Raw genomic sequence first — 16,739 nt, 5'->3', positions numbered from 1 at the left:
CTTAAACGTTTGCTAGGCCGAATAGCGATACCATATAACGACCCTCTATTATACTAACCTTCACAATACCTTTTACATTCGACAAACTGACACGGGCTAGCAGGCTAGTAAGAATGCACATCTCTGATAATCCATGTGGGATTTGGGAATTATTCCCTATCCTACAGGGATAAAATAAAAGTTAAATGGTACTGGTATTTTCCAACGTGTGCAGCGACAGTTCTTATTTGGTTTGATTTCTAATCTGGAAACACGATGACCACAGAAAATAGCTAATAGGAGAGAAAGATAAATGACAAGCATATTGGTTTTTACTACACTAGGCCTGAGGGGCCGACCATTTCATGTTCCTTTGGAAGGGGGAGTGGGCGACGTTGGATTTTGTATGGAGACTAGATATTTTTCAGCTACAAATGCAAAATCAGTTATAAACAATGAGCCTAAATAAAACATTTTTCAAAAACCCACCTTGCAACAACGTATTTTTGGTGGCCGACATGTTCTTTTTGTCCAACATATGGAAGCCTAATTAGTTTTCAATCAACTTTGGAGACAATATATTTTTTTTCTGAAAAAATCCTAGCCACCCACACACTCACAGTCAGAGAAATCCTATTGACCGTCCCACTTTGGAAACCTTGATGTGGACGTACAGGGGTAGAATTCAGACCCCTTGTATCATTTAGGTATTTTTGTAGAATGCCAGATACGAATATTACGTCATATATATATATTAATCTACTCTTGCATACGAGTAGGTGTCAATATAGGCTTTCTACTTGCGCCTGGCCTCGGCCTATGTATAAAAGCATGCCCTCTGCAATTTCTGAAGACCACGGGCCAAAAGACAAGCAGTGAGGTGATGAGACGAGTGGAATCCAATACTGACTGAGGCGAAGGGAGATCACTCTCAACCCCTTGTCCGACTACTGCTATTAGTTGGGTGAAGTGCTCGTAATATATCCCATGTGGCGACACTTGTGTTTTAGAGAAGAAAGGCAATTCTCGATTCGCACTCCTTTAAAAGGAAGCCACAATTATTGTTATATTAGAAACGATTAGCTATTATATTGGAATATAAAATTTATTCCAGATAACAAAGTATCAGAGAGCTGTCCTCAGAGAATATCCCGTGTCACAATTGTCGCCACATAAACATTTAGAAGTGTCTGATCTTAAGGTAACCCCACCTATTTAGAAATCTTCTGCTAAGTGCAGATCATGAAATTGGGACACAGCAGCACAGTAATATAGAGGCAGCATTCACTTTTTAACAATATCCATATGAATTTATGTCACATGTTCGGAAATCTTGAGGATTTGGCCAATATTGCGATGCTGCTGTCGCCCATATATTATTAGCTGTAAGGAAGAAACACTGCAGAGAAAACAGACGACTTGTGTATACATTACAGAAACATTTATTCAGATGACCGAAAGTCGAAAGTAATATGCCTCAAGGGAGATCCAAAAACGGGCCAAAACTGTATAGAAAGTATGGTCTTGTGCCATGCTAATAAACCAAGAGGTTTGCCGAAAGGAAACTGAAGGTCGGGCCAAAACAGTGAGCCTAAAAATACGCCAAAAATACGCTAAGAGCGGGTATATGGAATGGTAGTCTCTCTCTCTCTCTTTCTCTCATACATGTATGCTCGTTCATTTACTCTAACTCTCACCTCTAACATACATACACTCTCCCTCTCACACATACAAACATACATACACACATTATTATGCATACATGCTCATTCACTCTCTCACACTCACACGCAAATACACACACATACATGCATACAGACAGACAGACAGACAGACAGACATGCCAATTCAATCTTTCATTTACTCTCACACACACTCACACAATACACACACACACTCACACACAAATACACACACATACATGCATACAGACAGAAACAGACAGACATGCAAATTCAATCTTTCATTTACTCTCACACACACGCACACATTACACACACACACAAACATACATATTCATTCAGTCTCTCTTTCTCACACACATATACATACACACACATGCATGTTCATTCAAACTTATATTTACACTCACACAAACGCATACATACATACATACATACATACATACATACATACATACATACATACATACATACATACCTGCTCATTCATTCACTCACTTGCACACATTCAGACATTAAAAGGATAAGGAGTCTAAGAGAAGATCTTCCTAAAGAAGGCAGCCGCTCTCGTCAGCGCCTTTCTAAGGGGATGAATCTCTCTGTCATCCACAAAGCTGTGGTCGTCGTCGTCCTCGTACACCCAGTAGTCACTGTCATCGTCGTCACTTGGGGCAGGATAGTAAGCGGCGTGGTTGATGGTGACAGGGGCGGGGAGCGTCTCACTGTAGACAGGGCGGGCCCAGAACGGAGTGAAGACGCTCAGGGGGTCGGGACAACGGGAAGGGGACACAGCCAGGGAACGCTACACATCGAGGGGTGGAGGGAGGGACAAAGGAAGTCAAGTCAGACAGAAATACGGGATACATTTGCAAAGAAAACGAATCACACTTTATTATAGGGACTGGGCAGACTTAATGTGCAACAAATCAGCTATACTAGACGGAAGAATTTATAGGGTGGGCATGTAAAACTACATACACAGTCGGACTCCTCATCCTGAGACGGCCACAAACTCACAGCCGCAGGAGTGCCATAATAGCGAATTATGTCCTCCCGAGCTGAAAAAGAAAAACGAAAGCTAGCCTCAGTTAAATGTACGCCGACGGCTACGTTCAAAAAGTCACAATTCATGACTTCTGACAGCTACAGTATGACACTCGACCTCGGCCCTTTGACACCTCGAAGTCCAAGTGTATGTAGGGTTACAGGCTGTGCTGCAAGACGACATTTAACCAATAAAAGTGGCCAAAGCGATCGTTTTTCTTTTGAAAACAGAAGGGACGTCGATAACGGCAACGGTAGTTCGAGGAGTCAGAACGAGGCGACATCGCCAGCTTCCGGCGTGTGGTTTAATTTTGCTGAACACAACTATGCCCAATCAATTAGTTTCATTTGTGAAATAAAATAAAACAGTGTTTAAACAAGGCAGTTACAACAATATTCACTTTTAATTTCTGAAATATAATTAACCTAACTGAGAAAATAGATCAACGTCCGTTTCTTTTCATTATATGAAATTGTCAAAAGACATTAGAAGTCATACACCAAACACTAATGTCTTGCCCACGTTTGTTCATGGTGACGCTTCGAACGATGTGGAAGAGAATCCATGGTCTAAGGGACATAACCACACAACCAGAACTCCGACTCCCAACAGCCACGAACATATTTCCCACATCCGGAATATGGAACAATTGTATTTGATCTTAAATAGACTTATCGGATCACTTATCCTGAAAACATATCGTTTCGGAATCACTATTGACTCGGTCCTAGCAAACATAAAACGGGTAAAATCACATTATGTCGACCAATTTAGCAAAAATGAATTGCTCTTAAAACAATGAAACAATATATTATTTCCACTCATCACTAAGTCAAAATAATGAGGAAAGATTGGTGGTCGGTAGGTTAGCGACCGTTACCTGGAATACCACATACAACAATGAAAGAACGGAGTGAAAGATTGTTGTTTTGGGTGTCAGCAGCATTTATTCGGTTACTAAAGTACGGAAATGAAAAAAAACTGTTTTTCTCAATTTAAAAATCGACACAAAGTGTTACATAGCTGTAAATACGAAATACCAAAACAACTCGAAAAGTACTAGTCTGGATTTGCTAGTTTGATTTCAGTGAACAATACAAAATGTACTTTACAGGAGATAATTTGTCGGCACTTTCAACATTCAAAAATAAAACTAAGTCCAAATTGACATAGCAGAAACAGACTATAGGCATTATGCACCTGTTCTCACCTCTCGTCAAGGTGTCATAGGTCACCTTGATCTACTTACACCTGGTTATGCCCTGTTTCACAATAGTCTGTTTTATTCACATTTATACACACTTTTACGTGTAAAAAGGCATAAAAACATTTGATACGCTGTATTTGTGCCACAGCCCAATTAGTACTAATTTAGTTGTTTGAATATTTACATATTTTGTATATTAACTGCATTTATTTAAGATCTGAGGTCGAAAAAACAGGTTTTTTTTCATTTCCGTGATTACTTTAGTATATCACGTGGACCTGTAAATAATCAAGTCTGGTCCAGACACACCAGTGACATGAGCACCGATCTACACCGTCGGGGTATGACGAAACACAGTCAACCATATGAGTGAGTGAGTGAGTATGGTTTTACACCGCTTTTAGCAATATTCCAGCAATATACCGGCGGGGGACACCAGAAATGGGCTTCACGCATTGTACCCATGTCGGGAATCGAACCTGATTATTCGGCGTACGCCTGACGAGTGAACGCTTCAACCACTAGGCTACCCGACCGCCCCGTCAATCATATGAAACACAGGAACAACCCCATTCTCAGTCTGTGAGCTAGTGAGTGAGTGAGCTGGGTTCAACGCCGCTTTGAACATTATTTCTGTTATATCACACAGTGTGTCAGCTTAATTATTAAGAGAGAAAAGTCTTAAGTGATGTAGATGGAGCTGACAACCTAGAAACACAACCAGGGTAAATTGGAGATTCGAACACACAATCATTGGTTTCTGGCACGTCAAAGGGACGCAACTTTGCATGCACAGCGAATCGCGGCGCCTTCCATTGGCGGATCAAGGTGCGAGATCCAGATCTCCCCTCCTGCTTTGACAACAAAAAACAAACCAACCACACCCCTCTCTGAGACAGGATTTTGTTATTGGACCCCTCCATTATAAAAAAAAGTTGGATCCGAACTTGCCTCAGGCCATTGAGCCACCTTTACCTCGGTCTGTAAAAGAAGGCAATGTGATATCTTGGACTATTCCACTGCCATTTCTAAGATATTCAAACTGTTCGTCCGTGTTTTGTTCCCGACAACTCAAATACTTTCACGAAAGACATGTCAAGTTGACCCATATTAATCAAATACAATGAACAGAGACGGCATGTGTAATGTTGGACATAACCAACAGAAATGTTAAATTCAAAATAATCAAGGGCCACTCACTCAGCATCAATGGGTTTAGGTCAAATTCAATTTCTGAAAATTTCAAATGTCAACCAACAAACTGTCATTCACAATTTACATTGTGACGGCTCATTTAAGCATAAGATTGATTTACATGCAATGATAACACACATGTTGAAAGATGTCATTGAATAAACATAAGTTTGAAGACAGGTGGAGTATGAACTCGCGCGCCCACTTTTTAAAAAATATACAACAATTTTATATCTTCGAAAGCTCTATGGCTTCCATGGTCTAGTTGACAGAGCGTCTGCCGCGAGAGCTGGCGGTCGGTGGTTCGATCCCGGGCCGCGTCATACCATATGACGTTGAAAGATGGTACTTGATGTTACCCTTGTCCTCGGCATGTTATTTTTGAAATATTTTATGTACAAAGTTATCTGTGCCAATAATTTTAACTTGTGGGAAACTATGAGCAAATGTGCGTATTTCTTTCTGTGGAAAAAAAATCAGTAGATTTCTGTTATAACGCGACAACAGGGAATCAAAACAGTGGGAAAAGATATTTCCGTCGACCAAATAAACTAGTTATCGCCATCATAAAAAAAACAGAATGTGATCAGACACACTGCTTCAGTTACACAAATTACGTAATCTATTTTCTCTGGTATCGCACTCATTGTTTATATTCATTACAGTTAATAAGAAAAATGCTTTTATCAATTTGTCGTCTGCAAACTGACGTCCACCAATATTCCGAAAATTCGATTTACTTGTGTTTATCCTCAACACTATGTACTCTGAATTTCGGGACATATAAAGGGTTAAGCGTTTTTGGAAAAATAGCTCCAATAGGTTTTAGAATCGTAATTTGGGAAATTTGACAGACGGATAGTAATTAAGCTATGAATTTCACGATATTTTCAGAGTAATGCATTTTGGGGGAAAATAGCTCAAATAGGTTTTAGAATTGTAATTTGGGAATTTTGACAGACAGATAGTAAGCTATGACAGAACTGAATGTGCATCATCGTGTTGTGAGTGAGTGTCTCTTCTTAAGTTGTATTTGAGCAAGGTGATTATATGGTTGTTGTTTTTTAATATTTCTTCACAGGAGTAAGTTTTGTTCATCATTTTTGGATAAATATTTCTTTCTTCCAATGAAACCGAGCAATAGTTAAACGAGATGCGATCACGTGCGCATCATAACGGGGAGTTGGCAATCATTGGTCCTCGGCGATAACAGGTTGCTTGCGTTTTTTCCTCCTTACACTTAAAGTTGTTGACTACAGACATGTTCACACCAATGGCTAAAATGAGTGCAAAAGGTATTATTTATGTACTGGCCAGGACCAGTATGATCAGCTGGTGTACAATATAACCACTGAAGTCGACCCCTGGAAGCAGCTTTTCTGTGTGTTCATAATGTTGCTCAAGACGGGTGAAATCCAAGACTGAGGAGAGTGAAGGGAGATCACTCTCAATCCCTTATCCGACTATTGCTATTAGTTGGGTGAAGTGCTCGTAATATATCCCATGTGGCAACACTTGTGTTTTAGAGAAGGAGGGCAATTCTCGATTCGCACTCCTTTTAAAGGAAGCCCAAATTATTGTTACATTAGAACCGATTAGCTATTATATTGAAATATAAAATATCCCCAGACAACAACGTGTCCAAGTGAGGTGTCCTCTGTGTCACAACTGCCGCCACATAAAGATTTAGAAGTGTCTAATCTTAACGTAACAACACCTATTCAGAAATCTTCTGTGAAGTGCAGATCATAAAATAAGGACACAGCTGCAAAGCCATATATGGACAAATTTTGCGTTTTAACAATATCAATATGAATTTATGTCTCATGTTCAGAAGCCTTCGGATTTGGCCAGATGCCTAAATTGCCATGCCGCTGTCGCCCACATATTATAAGCTGTAAGGAAGAAACACTGTAGAGAAAACAAACAACTTGTGTATACATTACAGAAACATTTATTAAGATGACCGAAAGTCGAAAGTAATATGCCTCAAGGGAGATAAAAAAAACCGGGCCAAAATTGTATAGAAAATATGGTCTTGTGCCATGATAATAAGCCAATAGGTTTGCCGAAAGGAAACTGAAGGTTGGGCCAAAACTGTGAGCCTAAAAATACGCCAAAAATACACTAAGAGCGGGTATATGGAATGGTAGTCTCTCTCTCTCTCTCTCTCTCTCTCTCTCTCTCTCTCATACACACATACATGTATGCTCGTTCATTCACTCTAACTCTCATCTCTAACATACATACACTCTCCCTCTCACACATACAAACATACATACACACATTATACACACATGCCCATTCACTCTCTCACACTCAAACACAAACACACACACATACATGCAAACAGACAGACAGACATGCCAATTCAATCTTTCATTTACTCTCACACAAACATACATATTCATTCAGTCTCTCTCACACACACACATACATACACACACATGCATGTTCATCCAATCTTATGTTTACTCTCACACAAACGCACACATACATACATACATACACCTGCTCATTCATTCACCCACTTGCAAACATTCAGACATTAAAAGGATAAGGAGTCTAAGAGAAGATCTTCCTAAAGAAGGCAGCCGCTCTCGTCAGCGCCTTTCTAAGGGGATGAATCTCTCTGTCATCCACAAAGCTGTGGTCGTCGTCGTCCTCGTACACCCAGTAGTCACTGTCATCGTCGTCACTTGGGGCAGGATAGTAAGCGGCGTGGTTGATGGTGACGGGGGCGGGGAGCGTCTCACCGTAGACAGGGCGGGCCCAGAACGGAGTGAAGACGCTCAGGGGGTCGGGACAACGGGAAGGGGACACAGCCAGGGAACGCTACACATCGAGGGGTGGAGGGAGGGACAAAGGAAGTCAAGTCAGACAGAAATACGGGATAATTTTGCAAAGAAAACGAATCACACTTTATTATAGGGACTGGGCAGACTTAATGTGCAACAAATCAGCTATACTAGACGGAAGAATTTATAGGATGGGCATGTAAAACTACATACACAGTCGGACTCCTTATCCTGAGACGGCCACAAACTCACAGCCGCAGGAGTGCCATAATAGCGAATTATGTCCTCCCGAGCTGAAAAAGAAAACAAAAGATAGGCTAGGTTAAATGTACGGCAACGACTACGTTTAAAATGTCACAAGTTTCGAGCTCTGACAGCTACAATATGTCACTCGACCTCGGCCCTTTGACACCTCGAAGTTCAAGTGTATGTAGGGATACAGGCTGTGCTGCGAGACGAAATTTAACCAATAACATGGGCCAAACAGCTGCTTTTCACGTAATACATGTTGTCTTACATCTGTACTACATCGTCTGACACTATAATGCACGAACAGGTTTCATCTAAGCACCCCATGTCAAGTTTACAAGCTAAAATGTTCAGTTAGACAATATTGCAAATGGCGGCCGCCATCTTCAGTCCCGATACTGCTGCCTAACAACGTCTAATTACAGGTCTAATTTAACGTCTTGATATTGTTAATGGGAATAATTGTGATCTCAAATACCTTGAATGTGAAGCCTTGTATTCATCTTGGAAGAAGACACACTTGGAAAGATACAGCAGTGAGCGAAACGTGGGTATTAGCGGAGCAAAAGCGATCGTTTTTCTGTTGGAAACAGAAGGGGACGTCGGTACCGGCAACGGTAACTACGTTACGGAGTTCGAGGATTCAGAACGAGGCGTCATCGCCAGCTTCCGGCGTGTGGTTTATTATGGTCGAACACAACCCCCAGGCTAAACGTATGGACGCCTTTAAGAGTCATTTGTTTTGTCTTCTTGTTTTTTCTTGAAATTTCAAAACACGAAGCTGAAATTTCAAAATGTTAAGTTGACATTTCAAGATACATACTTTTCTTGGTCACTTCTGTTGACAGTGAGAGGGCGGCCATGCCGCCAATATGTCAATTTCAGTGGAAATACCTGGATTTCGGAAATGTTTGACATAAATAAACAAGTTTAGAGGTAAGCTATTTGAAAAATAGATTATATGAATATCACTAAGAATATTCAGCGACTTTTCGGAAGTGATCGAACTTCCATGACACGAGAATACGTTGAAATTTCAAGTTAAAATCTTAACTTTATCAACTTCGAAGATATGAGTTGAAAATTCAACAGAAAAAAATAACAACACAAAAAGAAACAAGGTAGGCCAAAACATCAGTTTGGAGTTTGAAAAAAATTGTTTTGGTGTTTTTCGTTCGCTATAACTCGGAACATGGTGCACGTGAATTGCATTCACTTTGATACGGATCATCAATGGTAAACGTTAACCTCACATATTTGCTACCCCGAATATCGATACCGTATGGAATCTATATAAGAACCCCCTAAAATCTTAAATTCTACTGGCCTTCAGAGTACCTAAATTGTTTCATTCGACAAAGTAAAACGGGGATAGCGGTCATATCACTGATAATGAAAGTAGGATTCAGCAATTATTCCTTTGTCTAACTTAAAGAGAAAATCTATCAACGAGCAAGTCGGTGACCTAAAATGATGAAATAGGGACTGGGCCATTTATTATAGGACCCGTGAAGATCCAGGTAGAGAACAGGTCTTCAGCAACCTACGCTTGCTGTAACAGGCGACTAACGGGATCGGGTGGTCAGACTCACGGACTTGGTTGATGCATGTCATTGTATCCCAATAGCGAGAATCGATGCTCATGATGTCAATCACTGGATTGCCTGGTCCAGACGCGATTATTTACAGACAGCCGTGTCATATAGCTGGACTATTGCTGAGTGCGGCGTTAAACAACAACTAAACATATATTATTGGTAAGGGATCGGTGAGATTCATGGGGTGGGAGTAATGGAAATGACAGCGACAGAGAGAGGTCGCCAAAATGTATCAGTCCTGAAATGAAACCTCTTTGACGGTGAGTGAGTGAGTGAGTGCAAGTATTTTCACATCGTCTGTTTAATGTGGGACAATTTACGTCGATGTTTACCATTCTACAAGCTTAAGCATGGTCCTATCAAACAAAGGGTTAATAATTTCGAAAGCGCGATTCAAACCCCACGATAAGCAGATTCTGGCATGGCGAAGGAAAACACTCCACAGCCAATTATTGTCTTTTTTTAATGGCCGCCATTACTGTACATAGGCTACAAACCATTCTTTTATTTAAGGGTGTACTTTCCCATTGGCCCAGGGAGAAGTTCGCGTGCACCATCATTAAATCAAAGAAATACGAAAAAGTGTATTCAGCCACTTCAGAAATTCCTGGTCATGATTCTACTCTTATGTCATCAATGACAAGGTTCAAGAGTGGTCTCATTCCCAATATGTGGTTAGAAACCAATGGGTTAGAATTGGTCTTCCCATGCTTCTCTATGAGGCGACCAACGGATCGGGTGATATAGCTCGCTGACCTTGAGATATGATGGTTGATGCATGTCATTGTATCCCAGTTGCATAGATCGATGCTCATGTCCAGTTCGGACAGGATTATTTACAGACCCGTCTTATAGCTTGAACATTGCCGAGTGCTGCGTTAAACAAAACAACAGCAAAACTAGGGGAGTGGGTGAAATGGCGTTTAACATTACGTTTGTGATTTATTGCACTTTTAAAGTGATGTGTGTGTATCCGGGTGGGTGTGACTGCTTGTAATTGTCTGGACTAATACCAGTTTTAAAGTGCTGACCCACAGCCATACCATGTCGCACCTTCACACGGATACTGCACTTAAGACACACTGTACCCACTTGGATACAGTCTCTACTTGTTTTATGCTCTTAATGTGGAGCGCCAGGCAGGGTTACTTAATGTGACCAGGATCGAACCCACGACCTTTGGTTCCCATGACGCAATTTTGAACAGTATTTCAGTTATATCCGTGATGTTGCAGTTTAATGTGGGAAGAAAGTCTTCGTCAGGACAAAGGAGGAACTTTGCACAGTGAAACATCACGACAATTCTTTCGGTCACCCCAGAATGCTTGAAATAATGTGTTTCAGCTGCTCAGCTCAAACCTATATGACTACCTCCATGGCCCACTTGCACAAAGCGATCTTAGCGCTAAGACAATTGTAAGCCTATGCTAAAGTATGGGAGTTACGATCATCTTGGCAATAAGATCGCTAGTGGTAGAGTGTCTGCCCATAGTGAGGAAGGTCCAGGGTTCGACCCCCGCACACGAAAAGATGTAAAAAATGGTACTTGTTGCCCTGTCTGGCTCGGCATTAAGGAGCTAAAACAAGGACTGGTCAGCTTGGGAGTCTGTATGCTCTATGAGTGGGGTATTCATGTTAAACTGGTATCTCAGTTCGCTAGCATTATGAAAACAGTCCCTACTATTACAAGCAGACACACACATGTGCATGATCATAAGTGCAATAATCTTGGACAGGAGTTAAGGCCCAAATCACCTCACCTCACCTCACCACACCTCAAACCTATATCATCTTACTTCTCCAATGGGTATCCGCCATGGGCCTAAGAAATAAGAAAGGAATACCCATTTTGTTTAATATTTTATTCCATGCATCCATAACAGTAAATATACTGTAACATCACTGATATTCTGTACATATTAAATACGAGTTGTGGAATCTGGCAGTATGCTGTAATGTAGAATTGTATTACATGTATTTGTAAAATCATAATTTCATGGTAGTTTCACACTGAACAGTTCCTGTGTGGTCTGTTTACTTCTAGATCCCACTACTAGCTATATTTGTTCAGAGTAGTGAGCGGATACGGTTTTACGCCGCTTTCAGCAATATTCCAGCAATATCACGGCAGGGGACACCAGAAATGGTCTTCACACATTGTACCCATGTCTGGAATCAGAGTAAACTGACACTATATCTTATACTTTCTGAGAAGAAACCATCAGGGCAGGGGCAGACATTACAGAGTACTTTATCATGGGATCTAGTTAGAAACTCATGTACAAGGTGTAGGGAATGTGAAATGAGCTTTAGGTTGATTAATGTGGTAAGAAAACAGAGAGAGTGAGTGACTTTAGTTTAACACCGCTTTTAACAGTATTCCAGTTATATCGCAGCCTGTCAGCTTAATGTGGGAGGAAAGCCCGAAGTGGTGCAGGTCTCAGATGTTGAACGCTTTGGTGAAACCCACGAGCACGGGTATGGTGCTGAGAAACCCAGAAACATAACCAGGGTGAGGCAGGACTAACAGAGACAGAGAGATGAACTTCAAATTGAATGATGTGTAATGTGACAGTCTGCAATATTTCAGCTGTATCATGGTGAGAAATCAAGCCTTGACCAGATATGAAAACATACAAGGTTGTGGATAACAACTACTTGTTTAATGCATTTAGCAATGTTTCCATGTTGATTCTCACACCGTTATTACTTCAGCTTGATAACAGGGAAAGAATGTACATGAAAACATTTATAAATGAAAAAAACCCTCAGAAGTTGTTATATATAATGTTCTATGTTTTCTTCTAGAATGACGATCAAATAGTTCACCAGATAAAACCAATTAATTAAGTCACAGAGCTCATCCCAAGTTTAGTGATCTCTTGCAACATGTATAAGTGTGAAGTACTGGGGACCTGTTCTGATCTGGAATACCAATGAAGCACACTTCACAAGTGTATTTAATAAATAACCTCCTGTACCATACAATTAGTTTGTTTGTTTTTTAACACCGCACTCAGCAATATTCCAGCTATATGACAGCAGTCTGGAAATAATCGAGTCTGAACCTGACAATCCAGTGATTGAAATCATGAGCATCGATCCACACAATTGGAAATGATGACATGCATCAACCTAGTCAGCAAGACTGACCACCCAATGCTGTTAGTCGCCTCTTATGACAAGCATAGTTGCCTTTTATGGCAAGCATGGGTTGCTGAAGACCTATTCTATCCTAGTACCACACCATCACTTGTCCATCCTCTTCAACAACAAGCCATGTATAAATCAATGTCAACATGCACTTTATTGCACAAACGTTCAATGACAACCATAGTGTGTATCTCCAGGTAGCAATCACATCTGCTACAGAACACTTGTCTTAATGGTTACACAATAAAATCAATAAACAAATAACAGACAAACACCTTTTGCTTGACAGCAACCACTCTGTATCACAACACATGGTCCTCTCCCACTTTAAAAAGTTTACAGTGATCGTCTTCTTATCAACCTGTGAGATACTTCCTGCCAAAGAACTGGACCTTCTTCTCAAATGGTGATGACTTGATGGGAGTGTTGATTTCATAGAAGGGGTTCATGGCCAACTTGAACAAAATAAGACAAACATGACAAATGGAAATCAACTTCATCATCCTCAATAGTTCATGGTATGCACAATTAACACACAAAAAAAGAAATGTAAAATCATTTTAATAATAATCTTATTACTCACTTGCTTATTGTTGGAAGAGACAGATTAAATACAGGAAATATATATTTCAGTCTTCATGTTCAAATTAGCAGTGTAGCAAATAGAGTCAATGACTGTCTACCTGAAAATGGGTGACCAATGTTTGACAACTGGCCAAATACTCGTACTGCTATATTATATTTGAAACCCGTCATTCTCCGAGGATATTGGTCACACTAATATGAAACTCTGAACTTGTGGTTGCAAGTGAACAATGACATTATTATTATACATTTTGCATTTAATAACGGTATTAAAAATGTAAAATATATCAGGCTCTGTATCACTTAGAAACGTTAATAACCCATCGAATGGTTACACTGTGGCGATGCAGTGTTTGCTGTTTAGCACCGCACTCAGCAATCTTTCAACTTTGTCACTGCGGCCTATTAAAACTTGAGTCTGGACTAAACAAACCACAAGAAAAATTGCTACATGATATAATTTTATTTTTTTTATATCAAAATTAAAAAAAATCAGTCATTTTCAATAATCATGTTTATGGAATAAGAAAATTCCAAATCAAGATCACTGACATTCAGTTTCTTGAAATTATAGAGAGAAAAAGACATTGATCATAAACATGATAAATGATAATTGATAATTTGTAACACCTGCAACCAATAATACTGGCTATTGCTAAATCAGCCATGAGCTGTCCCTACCTTTACGTAGGTGTCGTATGTTTCTGTAAAGAAGTTTTTTATGCCATCTTCATTCTTAATATCATGGAGCATCAGCAATCTCATTCCTAAAACAATGTCAAGGAAACACAGAAGTAGGTTGTGATGTACTTTCTACATAAAGTTAGTCAAGCCTCATAAATGATTAAAATCTCTTGATATGTGAAAATCTAACTACACTAGAGAGTAAATACTAATCACTGTCATGACTGTAATTATCCTTGAAAGTGTGTCATGCGGTGTTATCGAATTAAACACTCAAATACTTTGTCTGGAAATCAGAACCAGTAAAATTCACACATCATTTTTTTAAGTGTGTAGAGTGGCAAAAGTTTTCCATATCACTTGTTTGTAAATATAATGATCATTTGGTTTGCATGTCATAGAGACCTACACAAAAGTACTATCGCTGTGAAGAACTTGCAGAAACATAAGGTATTGAGGCCATCAAGAGTTATTCCCCTTGCAATATGAAGCCTTCTTAAAACCCTATTAAATCAACCATTTCTCTCATGCTGCACATGTCAAGTTGGCCATTACTTGACCACTCCTTGAACTCTGAAGTAATTAGCAAAGGATACGCCCAGCTGTCACAAATGCTGAGACAAACCACTCGTTGAACTTGTCCACGATCTTGAGATACATGTTGTTGGTGACCCACATTTGCTCATCTACCAGATCAAGAGCCGCATGGGCAATAAACTGGTTTAGGTGGCGATGATCATCTCTCTGTAGGACAGAGAAACTGGTTTAACATTCTAATAATCATTTCACAGACAGGAGGTTCCAGTAAACACATATGAACAGGTAGTGTACCCTACAGATTTTTCACCCATATTCTTCTCCAAATTAATTTAGAAGTTACATTGTTTGATCAATTGATCAGTTTTTTTCCAGGTTTTAATCAACCATTTGTACACCCAGGTAGATGCAAGGAATGCAGAACACACTAAGGGAGTGGCTCTTACTTTCTTGTATGTACATCATGACAGACGCTGAAGCTTGTATATGAACCAAATTTCATCACCTTTATCAGTTCAAACTTTACATTACAATGCTCAAAGTATTAATTCTATAATGACAATACATGTAAATAATAACTATGATTATTAATAACACAAAATTACCCAGTAAATGATTTATTCAATCATGATAAATAGTTCTAACCCCCCATTTCTTATAGTGAACATAGTGCTTTGACAATTGAAACTACTTTAATATGGAATCAAAACAGTCATAAACATATCATGACAGTAAACATGATAAACAATGCCTTCCATATCAGGGAATGCAACTTACCTTTGGATCATTTGCCTTATTGGGAGGGCAAAATTCCATCTCAAATATTGGGTTGTCATAGTGTCCTACTATAACGAAGTAGTAGTTTCCTGACATCCTTTAAACACTGTCTATCTACAAACACAAATATATCACAATGCATTTTATACCTGGTTCTCTTGATGATTGTTTTTGATATATATCAAATTATTAACATGATTTGGAGGTCATTAAGGTCAAGTAAAAATCTGATCAGAATGAATGTGGCTTTGAAAATATGTCAGTCAAATCATGATATGTCAGCTTAAAATGACAGGAAAACATAAACTGATGCAGGTTTTAGATTTCTACCACCTTCGTAAAACCAACAAGCAGAGGTGTGCTGACAATAAAGGATCCTATTCAGACCGAATCTGGCATTCAACCAAAAATCCAGCGTTCCTGTTATGACTTAAGGAGGAAAACTTGAACAACAAATTGTTTTCCCCGAGGCAATATCTATATTCTTGAACACTAAAATCAGCAATGTTTCAGATATAATGAGATAAATGACGGCGACTTGTAAATAATCAATGTATAATGACATCGATCCACATCATCTGGGTACGTTGACACACCATCACATCCACAGAGCATGACCAACCGATCCACTTAGTTGCCTCTATTGACCAAAATGATCATTGATTAATTAATTCATCGGAGAACCATGTATAAATTTTCGTTAATATGCTATCACGTCCAATAAACCTTATCTAACTTTTACATTATGATGTCCAGTTCCCATCACACTCACAAAACTCAGTTTTCAGCTGTGTCTATGATCTAGCTTCTAGGCTTCACAACAGTGCAACAGAATCACATTTGTGTCATCCACACATCCCTCCGTGTATAAGCGATGCAAACAAGCCTGGAATTTTACGGCAATGCATAAAAGGCTAGCACTATACCTTGGTGTTTGTATATAAACAGTGTCGACACAAAACTGGCTACAAGGACACTTAAGTGTTTGCTTTACATCCGCCTGTTCCCCAAAATTGGTCGAGTCAGTATACGTCCCTTTCCCAGACCAGGCCTCAGCGCTACTTTTATCGAGAGGTATGCCTGTTGTACACGCGCGTGTAGTTCAACTATACTGTATTTAAGCTTCCGCACGCCAAAACGAAATGCGCGGCTAATAAAAGACAAATCCCAGTCAAATTATAACAATTCCATACATTTTTGTCTGAATAAATATTACTCAAAAGCGAACGCCGTATTCTGGGACAAAATTTT

The 16,739-nt window shown here is 39.6% G+C and overlaps 3 protein-coding genes across 3 annotated transcripts; all 3 read right to left on the bottom strand.

The window, feature by feature from the left end:
* Positions 1-2,148: 2,148 nt before the first annotated feature.
* Positions 2,149-2,792, bottom strand: LOC139450765 (uncharacterized). The gene is made up of 2 exons (XM_071232594.1): positions 2,640-2,792; positions 2,149-2,463 (listed from the first exon to the last, which is right to left on the bottom strand). The coding sequence occupies exons 1-2, from the start codon at positions 2,790-2,792 to the stop codon at positions 2,194-2,196; spliced, it is 423 nt and encodes a 140-aa protein (XP_071088695.1). The 3' UTR covers positions 2,149-2,193.
* Positions 2,793-7,672: 4,880 nt separating this feature from the next.
* Positions 7,673-8,698, bottom strand: LOC139449836 (uncharacterized). The gene is made up of 3 exons (XM_071231388.1): positions 8,633-8,698; positions 8,119-8,198; positions 7,673-7,942 (listed from the first exon to the last, which is right to left on the bottom strand). Exons 1-3 carry the CDS (start codon positions 8,655-8,657, stop codon positions 7,673-7,675), a joined length of 375 nt encoding a protein of 124 aa, XP_071087489.1. The 5' UTR covers positions 8,658-8,698.
* A 2,926-nt stretch (positions 8,699-11,624) lies between these two features.
* Positions 11,625-16,498, bottom strand: LOC139449603 (trafficking protein particle complex subunit 2-like). Its single transcript, XM_071231072.1, has 5 exons — positions 16,415-16,498; positions 15,489-15,602; positions 14,771-14,918; positions 14,172-14,257; positions 11,625-13,360 (listed from the first exon to the last, which is right to left on the bottom strand). The coding sequence occupies exons 2-5, from the start codon at positions 15,582-15,584 to the stop codon at positions 13,262-13,264; spliced, it is 429 nt and encodes a 142-aa protein (XP_071087173.1). The 5' UTR covers positions 15,585-15,602; positions 16,415-16,498; the 3' UTR covers positions 11,625-13,261.
* Positions 16,499-16,739: the final 241 nt, after the last annotated feature.

Source organism: Haliotis cracherodii, unplaced genomic scaffold (genome assembly GCF_022045235.1).
Source record: "Haliotis cracherodii isolate W230 unplaced genomic scaffold, xgHalCrac1.p SCAF_8, whole genome shotgun sequence".
NCBI classification, from domain to species: domain Eukaryota; kingdom Metazoa; phylum Mollusca; class Gastropoda; order Lepetellida; family Haliotidae; genus Haliotis; species Haliotis cracherodii.
Note: the sequence above shows the minus strand (reverse complement) of the source record. Positions and strands in the feature narration are given on the sequence as shown.